The 20,262-nt window shown below is 39.6% G+C and overlaps 1 protein-coding gene across 1 annotated transcript in view; it reads left to right on the top strand.

Annotated features, from left to right (window-relative positions):
* Positions 1-16,847: 16,847 nt before the first annotated feature.
* COL24A1 (collagen type XXIV alpha 1 chain) overlaps positions 16,848-20,262 on the top strand; it is a 144,447-nt gene continuing 141,032 nt past the window's right edge. The window contains exon 1 of the mRNA XM_034437135.2: positions 16,848-18,008. Within this exon, the coding sequence (XP_034293026.2) occupies positions 17,953-18,008 (56 nt within the window). The 5' untranslated portion in view covers positions 16,848-17,952. The remainder of the gene's footprint in view (positions 18,009-20,262) is intronic.

Raw genomic sequence — 20,262 nt, 5'->3', positions numbered from 1 at the left:
GGAAATTCAAACCAGGCATCTCCTCACTCCAGATATGTTGGCTTTTTGTCCATTATTCTCCAGATAGAATGGTGTACACACTACACAATGGTTCGGGTACTGCATAAAGTTATATAGCTTCGTGTAAATCCAGTGACTGGAAGATGTTGATGAATGTTCAAATGATTATGAAGAATGCCTACTTAATGCCAATTAAGTTGGTTGACCCCTACATTAGTTTATTTATTTATATGCCATCAGATTTCATATGGATCCAAGAGGTAAATTGTGGCATGATGTCTGAATATAGCCATTGCAATGATATGAGATGCAAACCATAGCTTAGTTAAATATTTGAATTCAGCTAATGCAAAGAGTGAACACCATATGCATACTGGTCATAGAAGAACTTCTTTTAAATCAGGTATGATTTTCAACGTTTGTATCAAACAATCATTTGGATATATGGACCATGCCCAAACTTCATACATTTTGCCATTGCTCAGACTTCCTAAGTGAATTCATTTGTACATCACTGTCGGATATGACAAGCTGTTGTGGCCCGTCAGCGGCCTGTGCAGCTAGTAGCTGATTCCGACAGCAAGGAGGCTGGTGTGGTGCTGCGCCAGCAGCCTGTGCAGCTGGCACTCAAGTCGGACAATGAGGAGGCCGGAGAAGATGTGGTACCAGAGGCAGGATTCAGCCAGGGCCTTCAGAACCTCCAGAAGCTTCCATGGGTAAAGAGGAAGAAGAGGAGGAGCCTTTTCTCGATGCACGGGCACGCAGAGCTGCCAAAAGGCAGGAGTGGCTCCTCAGGAGGAGGTCTCCTCAGGAGTAAGGCTTGGGGCTAATTGGCCACTCCCTTAGCTTATTTAAGGACGGACGACGACTGAGGCAATTTGCAGGGAACAATTTAGTTCACTCTCCTTCGTGTCTTGATCTTCGGTCTTTTTTTAGTTTCCTGCAAATTGCTTCTGGGCTTCCTGCCAATCCTAGTAAGACTACGATTATTTATTCTTTGGATTCTTGTAGGCTGTTAAGAAAGTTAATTAACAGCCTTTGTTTGAAAAAGACTGATTTAATTTAGTAAACTAAGGTTTGTACAAACTTTGTGGGTGCTTTGGGGTCCGTAGCTGGGGCAGAACACAAGCAGAGGTGGTATTCAGCAGGTTCTGACCAGTTCTGGAGAACTGGTAGTGGAAATTTTGAGTAGTTTGGAGAACTGGTAAATACCACCTCTGACTGGCCCCACCCCCATCTATTCTCTGCCTCCCGAGTCCCAGGTGATCAGGAGAAAATGGGGATTTTGCAGTAACCTTCCCCTGGAGTGGGGAGGGAATGGCTATTTTACAGTATCCTTCCCCTGCCACACCCACCAAGCCATGCCGACCAAGCCACGCCCACCAAGCCATACCACACCCACCAAGCCATGCTCACAGAACCGGTAGTAAAAAAATTTGAATCCCACTACTGATGACAAGGTTTATTTGGCTTTGGTTTAGCATGTCATGTAAACCCCAATACTGGGGCTTATAAAACATATTTTATGGCTTACCATGTGTACAAAACTAGCTAACTGGTTTATTCAACAAAACCTGATTTAAAAATAATACATTCTATTACCCACACTGTGATTGCAAAGCAAATCCACATAACAAGAAGTACTATAAACTGTAAACGTGGGTAAAGCTAATTTTCAGGGGAATTTATCATTCCTTATCTCATTGAGCACCCTGAGCAGCTACCCCCAAACCTTAGGTTTCTGAAGAACAGGTTTTGGACCACATCAGTACTGTTTCCATCATTCTCTGTAAACAAAATGTTTCCTTTGAGCTGCTTCAAGAAAAATTGGGACATTCATTGACTCAGTGAATTTTTTTTTTTTGACTTTTCCTCGAGGATGTTTGTTGAGCTAGAAGCCTGATCAAGCTTTCTTCCTTTCCAACTGTCGTCTGTTGGATTTGAACATAATATAATGAATTGCATTGAAAAGCAGCTTTCCTGTAATAATTAAATAAGTTTGGGGGCATGTTTTACTGATAGGAGAAGCCCTCATTCTTTCTGGACCAATACTTATCAGCTTATCATCTGACTAATATCCTGTGATTGACTTTCCCTTCTTTTGCTTTGCAATTTGTAAGGTGTTCACCTAGTTGTTTAAAGATTTCTGCTAAGGTCCAATGCTATCTATTAAGTAAAATCTGTTTCCTGTTTATGCATAAAATTCCTTCATGAAATTTTGCATTAAGATAGATACGTCAAAAGGGGATGTGGTGGCTCAGTAGCTAAGACGCTGAGCTTGTCGATTGAAAGGTCGGCAGTTCGGCGGTTCAAATCCCTCGTGTCACATAATGGAGTGAGCTCCCATTACTTGCCCCAGCTTCTGTCAACCTAGCAGTTCGAAAGCATGTAAAAATGCAAGTAGAAAAATAGGGACCATCTTTGGTGGGAAGGTAACAGCGTTCTGTGCGCCATCGGCGTTTAGTCATGCTGGCCACATGACCACAGAGACGTCTTCGGACAGTGCTGGCTCTTCGGCTTAGAAATGGAGATGAGCACCGCCCCCTAGAGTTGGGAACGACTGTGCGAAGGGAACCTTTACCTTTACCTTTAGATATGTCAAATATGGACAGGAAAAAATACAAATGGCCATTACTTAGCAGCGGAAAATATAGACTACTTTATCTGCTGTCATCTAATTGCCCTTTGGATTTTGGTGAGCCAGTTCTGTAAACTTTCAATTAAACTTTCCCTGAGATTATCATGGAATTGTGTAGATGTGCATTTCTAGTGTATTTTAAGAACAGCACATTATGTTAGCATTGTGGTAAAGTATAACGCTTCCTTGTCACTCTGAGATGCTGAAACCTTGTGGTTAAAACAACCCAAAAAGCCTTTAATTCCATCTCACAGTTAACTTATCCATTTTTACCAATACTTTCCAATTTATCTTCCTTCATTTTCTATAGTTGCTTCTCTTCCAGCACTTTAAAACTACATAGTTATTTTGTGGCTTAGCCTTTTATTTTGCACTATATGTCTCTTCAAGTTCAATCTTCTACATTACTGTACCTCTGTATTTGGGGTTTCAAGATGCTATCATGTCAAAAGTGGGAGAACCATATAAATCATCTGACAGCTGGCCGATAGACCACCATACCAGAGTTTAATAGGAACTGGGACTTTTTGTTTAATTGCATACACATAGACACACACAAGTATTTAGCTGATCCTTAAATTGAAACCAAACCCTGCTTAACCCATAAATTTGATACAGACACACCCACCCACTAACTAGCTGATCTCTAAATAATAACCATACTCAAGCAAGGCTTGGGTGGTACTGCTGCCAGAGGAGAAAGATGCTATTATGGTCGTCAGTGTCAAGTAATATAATAGAGAGAGACTGTTTCTGCTTCTTTCATTGATTCTTAATGGAATCCTATATTTGTCTGGACTGGAGTAATTTTCCTTAGCCAGTTGTTTTCCAGAAGAATCGGGATTCCAAGCAGTACTGGCTAAGGATTCTGGAAGTTGTGATCCAAAAAAACACATCAAATTGGAGCGTGCCAGATTCTGAGAAGTTACCTAAGAAAAATAAAGCTGTCAGCCTCCCAAGTTAACCAGACAGGAAACATAGCAGCATGAGCTAATTCTATTTTGGAATTAACAGACAACATTAACAGAATCTTGCAAGTCTGAAAGTATAAATCTCCTATCATCTCTTTTTGCTGGTTGATTAGTTAGGGTGGATTATTTCTAAATTTCTTACGCCTGAGTTGTGGGCTCCTCCCCCTTTTATTGGACCATTCCCTCAGCATCATCTCTCCCTCCACTTTCTCATCCTTCCAAGGCCATTCTCACATTTCATTACAAAAGCAAAGCTTGAATTATTTGCCTTACAGGTGAATGATACCAAACCATCTGCAGTTTGCAAAAGAGAAAACTGATAAAACTGATGAAAGCACCAACACTGGACGTTATATCTTCCAGTGGAACATTTTAAAACAAGCAAAGCCTTTGGGGTTTAAGAAGAATAGGAATACAGCAATAGCAATAGCACGACTTATGTATTGCTCCATAATGTTTTACAGCACTCTCTGAGTGGTTTATGATAAAAACATATTGTCCTCAATTTACTGACCTTGGAGGGATGAAAGGCTTTCATTTGGCAATTGTTTGAAGTTACAATAGCACTGAAAAAGTTACTGATGTCCAGTCCTCACATTTATGACTGTTGCAGCATCCCCATAGTCATGTGATCAAAATTTGGGTGCTTGGTAACCAGCATGTAATTGCAATGCTTGCAGTGTTCATATGATCACCATTTGCAACTTTCTGAACTGGCTTCCAAAAAGTCAATGGGAGAAACTGGATTTGCTTAACAATTGCAGTGATTCGTTTAACAACTATGTCAAAAAGGTCATAACATTGGGTACAATTCATTGAACAACCACCTTGCTTAGCAATTCTGGTTATATGTCGAGGACTATCTGCATGCTCACTGATATTTGCAACTTTCCATAACATATAAAGCTTTGTTCATTATAAATTGTCTAAGAAATCCTTAGCAAAATTAGCAAATTTACTAGTCTTGTTCTTTGAATTTCAATTTTTGACGGGGGACTTTTAAAGAACTGCTTTTGCCCATCTTGCTGAATTTTCCCAAATGAAGAAACATTTGGCTTAAAGACTTTTCTCTAGGGATTGTGCTGTTTTAGTTGTCCCAAAGGAGAAAAAAAACACTGGAAGGTATCCAAAGAAGCAGGGAAAGCTATTAATGGTTACATACGAATAATTCAGCTTCTTCTACTATGATAGGACAACAACAGATGTTAGAGAATTCTATTCATTGTTGAAGTCTCTACTATTAAAGTTTGCTTTTGCAAATTTTGCAAAACCATTTCCACATATATTTGTGCCAGATTTTTTTAACGAACCTATAGAGGGAATGAGGAATATTGAAATGAAATACTACTCAGCAAACAGACTGGAAATGTTGTGACTAGTCCCCAGCTAGCTAGCTAATTAGCTCTGCAGCATTTGGAGAGATGAGAGCTAAGAGAAAAGTCACAATAGCTTTCCAATGACATTTGAAATATTCTGTCCCACGAATATATTCCAGATATTGCTGGCATCTTAATTTAGCAACTCCTCATTCCATACAAGTATTTCTAACAGTTGTTTTAACTGATTGTACGATTGTAATCCCAATTACATGCTGAGGAATTCTATACCTCTCTATGGTAATAGATTGGATTGATCTACAAGCCCTGTAACTAAATAAATACATTGCTAAAATGCTGACTCTTTTTTTCCTATAGATTTTTCTCACTCTTTATTTGTTGGAAGGTTTTTGAAGATTTTCTCAAACTAATATTATGGTATAATTACAGGTAGTCTTTGATTTACAATAACAGTTTGTTTAGTGACCATTTGAAGTTATGAAAGGTGGCTTATAACCATTTTTCACACTTACTACCATTGCAGCATCCCCATGGTCATGTGATCAAAATTCAGACACTTGGCAACTGACTCAAATTTATGATGGTTGCAGGGTCCGAGAGTCATGTGATCACCTTCTGACAAGCAAACTCAATGGGGATGCCAGAGTCATATAACAACCGTGTTACTAACTTAACAACTGCGGTAATTCACTTAACCACTGTGGCAAGAAAGGTTGCAAAACGAGGCAAAACTCACTTAACAAATATTTCACTTAGCAACATAAATTTTGGGCTGAATTGTGGTCATAAATCGAGAACTACCTGTATCTGAATTTCTATATTTCAGGCTTACGTTATGGATTCTATGTTGCATCTGTAAATGTAGAAACATAGATTTAAAGGGTGCAATTGTACATTATGAAAGTTTTATTTTACTTCAGAACAAGAACCTAGTCCAGTGGTGGTGAAACTTTTATTCACCAACTGCCGAATAGGTACGTGCTTTGTGCGCTTCGTGCACTCATGTGCCATCTGCACTAATGTGCGGCTCCTCCCCCATGCGCTGCATGTGCAACTGCACCATCTGTGCATGCGCACAGCTTTCTGGTGTGCCCCACTGGGTGCTGCGCATCCAACCACACCGTCTGCGCATGGGTAGTTTTCGTGCACTGCACGCACAATTGCACCATCTGCACATGCGTGGTTTCGTGCGGCTCCATGTGCAATCACAACATCTGTGCATGCATGTGGTTTTTGCACATGCAATGCATGTGCACAAACACCATCTGTGCATGTGCATGCTGTGCACCAGTACTCTCGTGCGCATGCACAAATGTGCATGCATGCGCAGGAGAGCTCCGAAGACCAGCTGGGTCCCCTGAATTGCATGCATGCGCACCGGAGGCCTGAACACTAGCTGGGGTGTGTGCGTACGCACAGCTGCAGGTGAGTTGGGCGACAGCTTGCGTGCCCGGAAAAATGGTTCTGTGTGCCACTTCTGGCACGCGTGCCATAGGTTCACCATCATAGACCTAATCTCTCTTGAGACACAAGTGGGTCTGTCTTCTTCCCTTAGCATAACCACAAACAGTTTAGAAAGTTTTGTCCTGTTTTTAGTAACTTGCCATCTCATCTGAATGAGCCACTGGCACAGGAAGCAGACTTATTTTAACTGCAATTAAAATTAACCATTGTTAATGCGTAACACTAAACTGTGACTAATTAACATTGGAAGTGAAAACTTTTGAACTCTTTGCAGCTGCAGAATAATTGGAGAGGGAAACAAACACAAACTCTTAGAGGAGTTAGGAGTCCATCATCCACGCAGGCCAAGGGAAGTCTCCAATGAGCCAATTAAAGTGTATTAATACAGCTGCCATGGCAATAATACAAGGTATGTTGTGATACTGATTACATGGAATGCTGGAGATAGAAGCTTTGGCCATGAAAATGATATAACCCAAAAGAGATTGGGAGATCCTTAGAGGTTTTTCACTGGCTGAAGGGAGAAGAATGAAGTAGAGGCTGGAGAATCTCCTATAATTTCCAATTGAACTTTCACTGATGGATAGTTTGCTTTTGCAGCAGTGGGGACTACTTAACAAAACCAGCCTTCACCTGCAGTTAAAGCTTTACAAAACCCTCCAAAGTTGTACCACAAAACTGTTCTGGCTGTATATATCACTCCTCAACTACTTCAGTCCTCTTATTTCCATAAAGCAATAAGTTGATTTTGGGATTCCCTCTAATTGTTGTCAGCTGCCAAAAAAGACATGGTGTAAATCTTTCCATTTCTTGGATTTCCTCAATCCATGTTAGATAGACCAGTAATATTTTCTTTAACCAGAGCAATTAAATGTAAAATTTGGCTGTCTGTTGCAGAAGTTAAATAAACAATTCCATACATTGCTTTCCAGAAACTTTAATACATGGCCTACCACTGTATTTTGTGGGGTACAGAGGAAATAAATTTTTGAAGTAGTTTCATATTTTTCATGGAGTATCTGCCAGGCATGTGGACTCCAACACAAAACATCTCATTCTATTTATCTCTCCAAACATCCAATTTTTACAAAATGTCTTTTGAAATTATAAAGTATATCACTCCTCATCTTGTAATGATAAAAAAGAAATTAAGACATTTTAACAGTCTGTTTATGGTATATTCTGATTATAATTGCCTATTGCAATTTCTTCTCCCACTGAGAATATGTTGTATGAGCTGTCATTGCAAATAACTTGAGAGAAATAATATTTTTCCCAAAATAAGACATCCCCTGATAATAAGCCCAATCGGGCTTTTGAGTGCATGGCAATAAGGCCAAGCATTTATTTCAGGGTTCAAAAAAAATATAAGACAGGGTCTTATTTTTGGGGAAACACTGTATATATACATAAATACACATATACATAGTCCAGAAGCCCATAAAGATGCTTCAATAACTTGTATGGAGGTTATTGAAAAATGCACCAAATAAGTGCTTTCTTTGGAGACAACAATCTCAATATAGAAGTAATTTAGTGTACTTTCACACCAACACTGCTTTCAGTCCAATCTCCAAAGCTGTTTGAAACTGTCCTGTGATTTTCTACATTGCAGCCTGGTCTGAAATATAGGGAACCTGTAAACATTTTCAGAAGTCAACAATTAGAGAATGGAGGGGGAAAAATGCAATTCCCTAGGTCCTACCCTGTTTCCCCTAAAATAAGACATCCCCTGAAAATAAGTCCAATTGGGCTTTTAAGTGCATGCACTAAAATAAGCCCTCCCTGAAAATAAGCCCTCCCCAAAAATATTTAAATGCATGCGCAGCGAGTCCCCACCATTTCCTCTAGTTTTCTCCACGCGTCCCAAAATAATAAGTCCTCCCCGAAAATAAGGCCAAGCGCTTATTTTGGGGTTCAAAAAAATATAAGACAAGGTCTTATTTTTGGGGAAACACAGGTACTAATGCATCTGCCATGTGCTTTGATGGAAAGCAAGGCATGATGGCCAGTGGAAAAAGAAAAAAGGGAACAATAGAGCTGCCTTGCCATTGTCACATTATGTCAAAAAGGAACTGAAGATGAAGTACTGGCAGTGTTACATTCAAGTTTCTTCAATCATAAATAGACATTGCTGTAACGATTGGAGAAGGAACAATAAATTGTAAGCAATATAGGCAGGCTCCAGAAATCTACTTTAAAATGCAGGCAGGATTGACCTGAGTTCTTTGACATTTTGCAGATGATTGCAAGTCTTACTGAGCATGTTCCGTAACAGGGCAAGTGTTTTATCCTTCTTTGGGCTGGCTCAAAGCATAATGGTCCGGTTTTAGTTCTTTTGAATGACTGCCTTGAAATAGGCACTTCCCAGAGAAGGTCGTAAGAGGGAGGGGAGAGAGTAACTATTATCAGTGGTGGGTTGCTACCAGTTCGCCCCGGATCAGGTGAACTGGTAGCGGCGGCGGCAGGAGGCTCTGCCCAGACACTTCTGCGCGTGCGCAGAAGTATCACACTCACACCCACGCACACCCACGAGTGAACTGGTAGTGACGGGATTTGAGACCCACTACTGACTATTATCCTGAATTCAAGAATCATAAGCCAAAAGATTCTGCCCCTGGGGAACTGGAATGCCTACAGTTGCTTACTATTCCAAAGTCAAGTACTGACTTTTCTGTGGTTTCAACTATGCTTTTGTGAGATGGACATGGGCAGCATCATAGGAAAAGAGATGTATGAAGATGTATGGTTGTAAACTGGTACTTAATCCCTGCCTGTATGTGTCCTTAAAAAACACTCAGTGCTCTTCTGCTGCTAACAATTAGTATGCTTATATTGCAAAACACCTGACAGCCACATGTATTCTAACCCCAACAGAGAAAAATCTGATTGCAAATATAATAAATAATATTTGAAATATGCTTACCATGTGGATTTCCTTGATGTAATTAATATTCTCCCCAGTGATGATGAAAACTGGCATAAGTGAGGAAGCTCTTGATATTGAAGCAAATTCCAAGTGCTACATAGACTTTCTTCTTCTTTTTGTGCCATATCCGTTATTGGACGTTGGCGATCATATTGGCAAACATAGACTTTATATACATTATATATACATTAGATAGCCCTTATATGAGAAATACCAATGGAGGGCCCTGGGCATATTTATGCTATGAATGAGTCTTGATACCTTTACCTTTAAAGTAGTCCAGAACAATAACAGTATTAATTTTAATAAGTCAAAATAGGTAATAATTAAACTTAATTTCTATGGTCAGGCTCTATTTCCTCTTTTTAAAAAATGGATTTTTTTTAGTAAACCAGTCATCTTAATTTCTGATTAGCCTGTCTTTTCGAAACTGTTACTGCATTCTTCTCTAGGTAAGTCTGTTTAACATTCCCTTTGCTGTTGATTAACAATTTTACTATAATAATATTAAGTATTTATTGATTTAATTACATAATGCATTATTATAATGTTGCAGAATACATACTGAATTTGATTTTGGTATTCTCTATCCAGTTATGAGCAGAGTTGTCTTTCTGTTTATTGAAAAGAGGTATTTGGTATAAACATTGCATTTTCTTGGCAGACTATTAGTCTGCTTTCTTCTTTGTTTCATTCATCAAGGCCAAATTTTTCCATTATTCCAAAAGCTATTTTTACCTCCAGCTTTTCTATTCCAGTCTACTATAATTAATAAAATGTCTTCTTTGCTATTGTGTTGATATGCTATTGAAGTTACTATAGAAGTTTTCAACTTCTGCCCCCTTTGCCTCTGTGGTTGTATCCTAACATTGCATCATTGCAATGTTGTCTTACATTGAGTGTGAGTAGAGATTATTCAAACATGCTTGAATTCTATATGAGCACCAGTGTGGACACATCTTTATGTCTGACCAGTCCATTTCTTCTTTGATCTTCCTATCTGCAAAAAAAGATCGGCGGCTTCTCTTGAGTGAAAAACTGCAATCTGTCTCAGTTTGCTGATTTTCAGATTGTTCATATTAAGTCTTGACATTTCTGATCTGACAAGATTGACTTTGTGATTCTAGCATGCTAATGGCATACATATCTTTACAGTATCAAATTTTAATTTCCCTCTGGCCACATCAGTAGCTAGATGTTCTTTCAGCTTTAATCCGACCACATCACAAGCACCAGTGCTGCTTATACTTGCCTTCTACTTTTCCCCAGTAGCTTTTTGGATACTTTCCAATTTGAGACCTCATCTTCCAGAATCATGCTGACATTGTCCTCGCTGTGTATGTCCATTTGGTTATGTTGGCCGGAATACAGGAATGGCTTGTCATTTCTTTTTCCAGTATTTAAATCTGAGCCTTCATGTTGTGACCTAGGCTTGCATTACAATACACAATTAGTCCCAAACAAACCTATTTTATTGTAACAGCTGAGAATTATGTTCATTCCCAGGTGAGTCCCAATTAATTGCAAAACAAATCCTTCGGAAGAAGTCCTTCGGGATAATCACCAACCTTTATCTTCTTTGACACCCTGCCAAAGGCCTTACTTGGATCCACGAAGTTCAGAAACAAACAGAGTTAGCAACGTTGCTTTCCTGCAAAAGGCCCAAGTGCCTTTGTTTCTCTTTTAAGCCTTATGGGAGGGGCCAATCATCTCCTGGCCTTAATCCCAAATCGTCACTTTTGCTTTAGCTGCTCTTGCCTTCTGGCAGCTCTGCGCATGCGTGCACTAGGAACAGGCTCCTCCTGTTCCTCTGCCTCTCTGCTGTCCAACTATGGGGGCTCTGGAGTCTGTGCATCACTCCCAGATGGCCCTGGCCCCATCTCTGCCTCCGATGCAGAGCCCTCGACTGGGCCTTCTCCAGACTCTAGGACTGGCCCATGTTCCTTCCCAGCCTCCTCACTGTCCGACTCCGCTGCCAGCTCTGCAGGCTGCTGGCGGACCACAACACTTCATCGCTGATCTGCCATTTTGTGGCTGTCGTTCTGGGAGTGTACACTCCTTATAGGATCAGTGGGACCCATAAGCCCCTTGTTAAGGTAACAATCTTAAAGGGGTCTTATATAACAGCTTATTATGTTCCTGATTTTTGTATTGCTGTTCTGTCAAAAATTCAGTGAACTTCAATGAGTGAATTGTTTTTAGTGATGGCTGCTAAGATGTATAATATGTTATACACTTCTGTTCTGTAACTACTGAAGAAATCAAGTCTCTATTATCTGACTAATAGTAATATTTAGTCTTTAGATACAGTCAGTAGGTTACCCCAAACTTAAAAATAAACTTCAAATCCTTCTAACTATCTCTCATTGCATTTAACACATAGAAAATCCACAAACGACTTCTAGTCTCTTATAAACTTGTCTAATCCATTGTCTCTAATCAGACCAGTTAATTTTTCCACATTCAGTCAATTTTAAAATCTTCTTTTTGACAGTCAGACCCCCCTTTCTTTCCAATGCTTAGCATATACAATCCTCACAGCAGTCACCAAGAAATAATGTAGAGAAATAATTCCAAACTATTTTTCAATTGGTTTGTCCATAATACCTAGAAGAAAAGCTTCAGGTTTCATTAATATTTGTATTTTAAATATTTTCTGCATTATCAATATTATATTTATCCAATATGATTTAGCATACTTCCAAGACGTATGATAGAATGTACCTGGATTTTAGTTGCATTTCTAACACTTGTTAGAAATACTTTTATACATTTTTGCCAGTGTATCTGGAATCAATTACCAGTGGTACATAATCCTATAAAAGTTTTCTTTCAAACTGTAATTCAAAGTGAATTTTAAACCACTGGTTCATACATTCTCCCATAGGTCTAGCATTATATTGTCACCAAAATTTTTCGACCATTTTATCACACAATATTTAATAAATTCATCTTCCAGATTCATCTTATGTAACATTTTTATAAATTTCAGCAATTAAGTAGTCATCTGAACATCATTTTATTTATTATTTATTCTATTTATATGGCTACCCATCTCAAACAAGTGATCCTTGTGACAAACAATCTGAAAATTATTTTAAAACCAATTACAATCACAATAAAAACAGAAAAATATATATAATATCTGAAGATTATTGTAATCCATAGATGTTAACATAACCAGGTAACAGGGCTCTTCACATACTTAGCACCTGAGGTCTGGGCATATAACCAGTACATACACCTTGCCAGTTACACTGTACTTGGGCCCTGGCTTGTATGATTTAACATTTTCTTGTGCGTGTTTTAGGAGTCAACTTGGGAGAAATCTCTGAGACAGACTTATAGTGTTTCATTCAGGACCAAAACATTGGAAAATCAGTTGAAAACAGCAAAAAGAAAGAATGGAATGAAGAGTATAGTATTTCTTTTGGCAAAAACTTGCTTCCAAATTACATCTGTTCTTCAAACATTTTCCAGAAGTAGTATGGCTAGATTTTACTTAATTGCATTCAATATAAGCCCCTCATTCCCTCATCTTTTAAACTATTACCTACATTTTAGTGCCAAGGCTTGGCTGCTGTTGTACCCACTAGGAATTTCAGCTGCTGTTGCCAATTATGTAGATTCATACTAAATAGAGAAGCTATATTTTTAAGCCTTGTCTCTGTTTCTTGGCTAAGAACAGTACTGCTGATCAACTTAGATAGCTTACAAATAAGATCTACGTTGATGGATTTGTGGTACTTTAAAAGCAATGTGGGAATAAACAATATATCATGGATATACCATACAATCATGACCACCTGCAGGGAGCAAGAAGGGGCAAGTGACATTGTGCACATCACATCACTACAAAAATGACACAAATTACAGATTGTGCATTATCACATCATGATACCATTGACTTATTGTAACTTAGGTAATTTTTATCTTTTGTGCAATGACATTTGGATGCACGAGACATCACTGTGGTTGCTACAATCTGGCTGGGATTGCTATGCGCAAGGAAGAGATTTAAATCAGTGTCAGAGAATCTTAGGTGCTCACAGGGCATCACCTTTAAAATGGCCTCCATTGAAACCTGATTAATCACTAAATTGGACAAGTTCTTGAGGGTACATTGGCAAACTACCCTAGATACACTCATAGGACAGAGTTACTACAGTATCAACTGTTTGGTTCCCAAAATCCCATCATCACTAGAACATTTAAATCTGAATAAAAGATGTCAACTTTTAGAGATGTTTATAGAAACACATATCCATATATTTATCTTAGATCTCAGTGGCTTGAGATCCTGTTGATATTGATACCTTTCTGAATGCCTGATGGACTATCAAGGCATTGCAATGGTTTTGATTCTCCTTGGATCATGTCAAGAACCATATTATTCTAATTTTTCTTCTACTAAGCATTTAAGAAAAGAAAGGAAGAAAACAAATAAAAGGAAGAAAACAAAAAAGGGACAAAAGAAAAAAAAAGATAAAAGATAAAAATGACGTTTGCAAGCATCATTCAATGAGATCAAGCTGTTAAATGTTTCATTAATTAGTTTTAAGTGTTTTAATTTTTTTTTATTATTGTTTTCATAAATAACTCAAGTTTCTATGTTGATATACAAGTTTTCTTTAATATGTATGACATTCTGAGCATGTAGTATTTCGGTGGCATCACATACAACACTATGATCAAAACAAATCTCAATTAAAACATTACTGAACAGATACGAAAAGCATGGATATGTTTGACATAACAATATCTTATACCAATAGCATAAGAGAACATTAGTATTAGCCACTCATTGTTAACTGATGTCAGAAGTTGAACCCTTAACATAGCTGTAGAAACAGAATCTATTAGTAATGCATTTTTTAAATAGATTATCGTGATAATGAGCAGCCTTTACAAGGTCTAAGAACAGACAAACACACACTCATACATGTATATTGTCATATATAGTCTGTGTTAAAGTGTGGGGGGGAATGGAGTTTTTAAGACCCGAGTTTCTCCCACCCTCCTGGGACAGACTGCCTGAATCCCATTCTCAGTCTCGACCACTGATAACATCTGCACTGTGTTTATGCAACCGTCTTGTCTTTTCCCAGTCTTTTTGTTTCCTGCTGTGCCATCTCCTCAGACTGGTTTACTTAAGAAGCCCACAAAAAGAAATTGATACTAAAATAATATTTTATGTACTTAATTAAAATTCACTAATTTGATATGTGTTCTTTGGCACTTTAACAATACCTCAGATTATGCCCACCCAGATTCTGCATTGCTAGCTTTGGTCACAGTAAAAGGCAAACTCGTCCTTTTATTTATGGTGGTTGAAGCAGATAGGGAAGCTAGACTACTGGCTTTTATATCTTTACAATTTTGGGAGGAGCGAGGGTTAGTATAGTTTTCTTGGAATATTTTTTTTTTAATTTGATTTATATGCCGCCCTTCTCCGGAGACTCGGGGCGGCTTACAGTGCGTTAAGCAATAGCCTTCATACTTTTGTATATTTTATACAAAGTCAGTTTATTGCCCCCACAAACTGGGTCCTCAATTTACCTACGTTAGAAAGGATGGAAGGCTGAGTCAACCTTGAGCCTGGCGAGATTCGAACTTACTTTAATTGTAGACAGCTGGTGTTAAATTACAGTGCTTTAGTCTGCAGAGATATCCAGGCTCCTAATATTCACTAATAATCAGAAAAACACTTTCAATTACTTTAAAGTGAAGGCCACAACCCTGATTGGTTACAAGTGCCATTGGCTACTACAACACTTGTGCTCAGTATTATAGAAACTCACCTCAATAAGATAAAATAAAATAAGACCGTTTTGGAAGTTTTTTTAATGTCACAGAAGTTAGCATTAATATAGTCCTTTATTTCAACATGGCCTACCTTTAGCACAATGAATTATTTTTGCTAAGCAGTTTTATGTTGTGTAACTGTTGTTAAAACTTCGTAGCTATTAGTGCCAATCATTTTGTACTAAAGTTGACTAAAATATTTGTAGCTTGTAATGTGATGTGCCAACTTGTAATGTGATGTGCCAATGGATTATGACAATTGCATCAGGGACAGGGTGGTATCAGGGGGCAGTCCTCCACAACAGTCCATTTCTCTGGGAAAATTAGTTGCCCGCTCCTGGTCTAGCCCATATGCTGTGCAGATGTTCCTGTACACAACGTCAGCTCTTTGGTTGTGCTGTTCAGTGTATGCCACTGCTGTCTGCATCTTGCACCAGTCACTATGTGTTGGGCTGCCTCTAAGGCCTCGCTGCATTATCTGCATCTTGGGTCCTGTCGAGTGTGGTAGACCTCTACTTCTATAGTTTTGGTGTCTAATACAGAGATGGGATTCACTTACCTTCCTACTGGTTCGCAAATGTGAGTGCACGCGTGCGCTTTGCTCGCACACGCCATCTCTGCACATGTGCATGGCCTTCTGCGCATGCGCAGTGCTCACACATTACGTCCGGGTGGGTGGGTGGAGCTACGATAGTCGCCGCTATAGGTTCGTCCGATCTGGAGACAACTTGCTGAATTCCACCATTAGTCTAGTGCTTGTTCTTGTGCTGCTATGATCAGTGCTTCAATGCTGTCTTTTAGTCCAACCCTTTCCAGCCACTAGTAGAATTTCCCAATGTCCACCACCTCAGCTATCTACCAATGGTTCATCCCATGAAGGGTCTTGTCTTGTCATGGCACTTGATCTTGATCTTCCTCCCATGTCTGCTCCTGCGTCAAGCATTGTCTCAGCAACTCATCTTTGGGTGCTATCTTACGGATGTACTCCTAGATGCTCTAGATTTTGGGCAGTGGCTTTGACACTCATCAGATCCCATCCGCCCTCTCTCTGATTGATGTATAGTCTTTGGATGTTGGATTCGAGGTGGAAACCTCCATAAATTGTGAGGAGCTTCACCTATATTGATTTAGTTGAATGTTCTTTTCCATTCTTTCTTGAAAAAAATCCCATCCAAGTCATCCCAATAGCAAAATTAAAATGAAAAAAAAAATGTTATTTATGTCTGTAAGCTATTTCTAAAAAATATTTTAAGATAATCAGATGTTCATTTAATAGCCATCAGCTACCTTTTCCTGGAACCCTGCCAGGATTTAAAAGATTAAGCAGAAGCATACTGATGAGTATTTGGATGGAAGACCATGACAAAATATAATCTAAGAGCTATAGGCTCAACTGGGGAAAAAAAACTTTTTTTGAGAAAAAAGCCATGGCAAGTCACTTCTGTATTGTTGCTAACAACACAGAAGACATTACTGTCCACCAAATTGCCAGGAATCAAGTGTGACGTGAAGCATATTTTATTGATTTATTTAAAATAATCCTGTCTGATGAACATTTTGGAAAAGGCTTGCACATTAGCTTTGTTTGACTTTCAGAGTTTAATAACTTTAATAAAGATTGTATACGTTTTATTGGAATCACTTTGCTTTTGTCACGCCCTTCCTTCTTTTGGGGGTGGGGGTGGGGGTGGGGGGAACCACAGTTCACCACGGTGCTAGCCAGGATTATTACACGACTTTTAAGAATTTTTTTTTTTCAAATTGCGATTTTCAAAGGTTCTTAGCCACCCTGACCAAATGTTGCCTCAAAAAGCGACATTTTTAAAAAAAAATAAACAGCAGCGGCATTCATAATAATAACGCCCATTTCTTGTTTTGTTTTTATTTTATTTTTTTGAGGTAGAGAGAAGCACGGTCCAATGAGAGCGCCTCCAACGATTGCAATGGCGCTTTCCGCGCGGCCACCGAACAGCGCCCGGACTTCGCGCGGGACAAAACCAAAGGCGGCGGCGGCGGCGGCAGTTGCCGCCTCAACATTTTCCCCCTAGCGGCGAGCGCGCCAAACCGCGGCCGGCCCCGCGCCACCCGCGTGCCCTCTCGCGCTTTGTCTTGTCCGCTCGGCGGCCGCGGGGGGGAAAGAGAGGCGCGCGGGACTGGAAGGCAGCGCGAGCTCCTTTCAAGATGAGTTTGATGATGTAATCGCAAGTCAGTGAGCGATGAAATTCAACACCGAGCCGCGGTGGGGAGGATTTGCTTTGCTTTGGGGTTGGCTGCTCGCTCCGCTCCAAAGCCAGAGGCTCTCGCCTTTCAGTGCCGAATGCCTGCGCTATTGCCACTAAAGACGCTGCAAAGAGCAATCTGAAATCTCTTCGCCGCACCCCCCCCCCGCCTCACCTCGCCCCCCTTGTTAAGCCTTTAGTCTTCTGGAGGTGCTGCCTCTTCCCCAGTTCCGACGGCTCTTCCTTTGCTGCTGCCTTCCAGCGCCAAGGGCTCCTCGCTGAAGATCTCCCCAAGTCCCAATTGCAAGCAAGTCGAGCGCAGCAACTTTTGTAAACGAATAAACAAAACAAAGGCAATCTGCTCCAAACCACATACACACATACACGTGAACTCCCTCTCCCGTTCTGACCGCGCCGGAGTGTAAACTATGTGGAAGAAACGCTAAAGGGAAGCTGGGCAAAAGCCAAAAAGAAGCGACTCCCAGGTTCCGGAGGTCGTTTTCATGGACAGTACTTGAACCCTGAGAGGTCCGGGAGAGTTGGCTTCTGATTTCGGTTAGAACTTCGCTGCTCGGACAAATGCAGACAAATGCATTTAGGAGCTCAAAGGACAAGGAGTGGAAGCATCTCTCCCACGGCACAAACGTGAGTAGAAGAAAGGACACCGGAGGGAGGAGAGGCCGAAGCAGTCGGCGAGGGGGCGGTGGGTCGCTGCCTGAGGACCCCGTGCTGTCCCCGTCTTGTCAGTGTCTGGAGTATATGCGAACCTCTTGTCTATGGATGAGCCGCTTCGGGTTCAAAATCAAGGGGATAAATAAGGCAGTGGTCCATGGGACATAGTTTTCTGGGAATAAGGACCACTGTATTCACAGCAGGTCTTTTGGAGTCTAAAGGATGGCGGTAGGCATAACATTGCCCCCCCATCTGTGGTTATTTCATGATTAACATCATCATGATCACTATCATGATCACAGTGATGATGATGATGAAGATGATGTGCATCATGATCACCATCAACCTCTTTTTGGTATCTATTTCCTAATAAGCTGACCCAGCTTTTCCCAATGCAGTGCCCTTTACAAGTGCTGGATGGCTGGCTTACAAAACTCATCCTCTCCAGTGAGTGGAGCACATCTGGAGGGCATCTGGTTGGGGAAAGCTGGGCTATCCTGTTCGTTGAGGTTTAAAACAATCATGTGGCGGAAAAGGAAGAGGAAAAAGTTGGCTGGCGGGTTTCCCAAATCCTGCATAAGATGGAAAAAGTCCCAGGCTGTAAATTAGGAGGTGTGCTTATCTACAGAGATAGGGTGAGGAAGAAGAGTGGGAGATAACTGGTTTTTTTAAAAAAATTAAAAGTGTTTGCATTTGTTTTTAATTTTTTTTCAGTTTTGTTTTCCAGTGTGAGATGTTGAAAAATGTTGCTTTGATCTGGGTATTAACTATGAGGCAGATAGATAATTCATTTTAATAAATTATAATCCAGACCAAAAAAAAAAGAACAAGTATCTTAGATTACAAACCATATCTGTAGTTCTCAAGTGTATTCCTTTGATGGTTATTATCATTATCATTATTATCATCATTAGTAGTACCCGTAGTAGTAGTACCAGGAGGAGGAGGAGGAGGAGAGAAGAGGAACTTGTGTGTTTTATTCAGTGCTACTTAATCTAACGAGTCATGATGGAAAAGTCCTTCACTGTCAGCACCCTTATATGTTCACACAATTGTTCCTACCAAATATTCAAGCTCAGTAAAATCCAACATTATTTTTTGTGAGTTTTCTTACTTTTGAATTTCTAGTAGGACAGTCTCCATTAAGACAAAAACTGGTTTTTGTATTGTCGTCTAGTTAATAAAAGGTCTTCTGAGGTAAAGAAATAGGCTCTATTTTAGGCTGCATGTCTTAAGCTGCAGATTATTATGGACACCCTTAAGATCTATTGAAAATATTAATTCTTTGTAAGGTTTTTTTTTCTTCAAGAAATGAAACCTTTTGATTTTTAAGTAGATTTAACTGCATGCTAGAGAATGCTGCTTGCAAGACTTTGGTATGCACAAAATTTCCTTTCAGCTTGTCTAAAATAAACATTTTCATAGGTGATTTGTAAATATTAAATAGCCCCTAGGCATGAACATGGTCCCATAGCATTTATTTTCCCAACCTTGCAGCTCTGTTTGTGTAAGAAAGAAAAAGTTTCCGAAGATTATTGTTTATAGATATGAAAGGCAAGAGGGAAATGAATTGGAACTTTCCCCCAAATTCACATTGTGTCTCCCACTTTACAGGTAGATGCTATTTTCTGTGGTCAGGTTGCCAAATTATAACTATAGTTTTTCTCTCTAGTTCATCTTCAGTAATTATCTTTTTCTTCCCTGAAGCCAACAGAAGCAAAGAAGCATTTATAATTACTTGCAGCGGGTTGATATGTTGGCGTGATTTCAAGCATAAAACTCCAGGTGATTTTTTGGGGGAAGCAGTTTGATTTAGCCTAGGCTTTGCCTTTGTTTCTGTTTAGAAAAGGAACTGTTTCTATTGGCTAGCCAATTTTTTAATATAGTACAGCAGCCTCTTAGGCTTACGTTCTATAAGTAAATATTTTAGCATGCTAGGTAATCTTTCCATGGATAGGCGAAGCAGCAATGTGACTGTTCTGTCAAGAGCTATAAGCTGTAAGACTAATTTCTTTCCTTTGTACCTCTCTGGTTTGAATTAATCTGTATATGTCATAAGTGTGTCTTCTTTTAAGTTCTAGTTTTGATTGAGATACTAAACCTGTTTGTGCAGTGACATTTTAGTTGCAGGTGACTAACAATGTTTTGATCCAGGATAAAAGACACTTTGTATATTAATAAGCAGCGGTCAGGGAAAAGACAGAAATTCTCTCATTGGTACCTATTT

The sequence above is a fragment of the Pantherophis guttatus genome, chromosome 3 (genome assembly GCF_059756535.1).
Source record: "Pantherophis guttatus breed Tessera chromosome 3, ASM5975653v1, whole genome shotgun sequence".
Taxonomy (NCBI): domain Eukaryota; kingdom Metazoa; phylum Chordata; class Lepidosauria; order Squamata; family Colubridae; genus Pantherophis; species Pantherophis guttatus.
The sequence above is the reverse complement of the archived record's forward strand: the minus strand, read 5'-3'. Positions and strand labels throughout refer to the sequence as shown.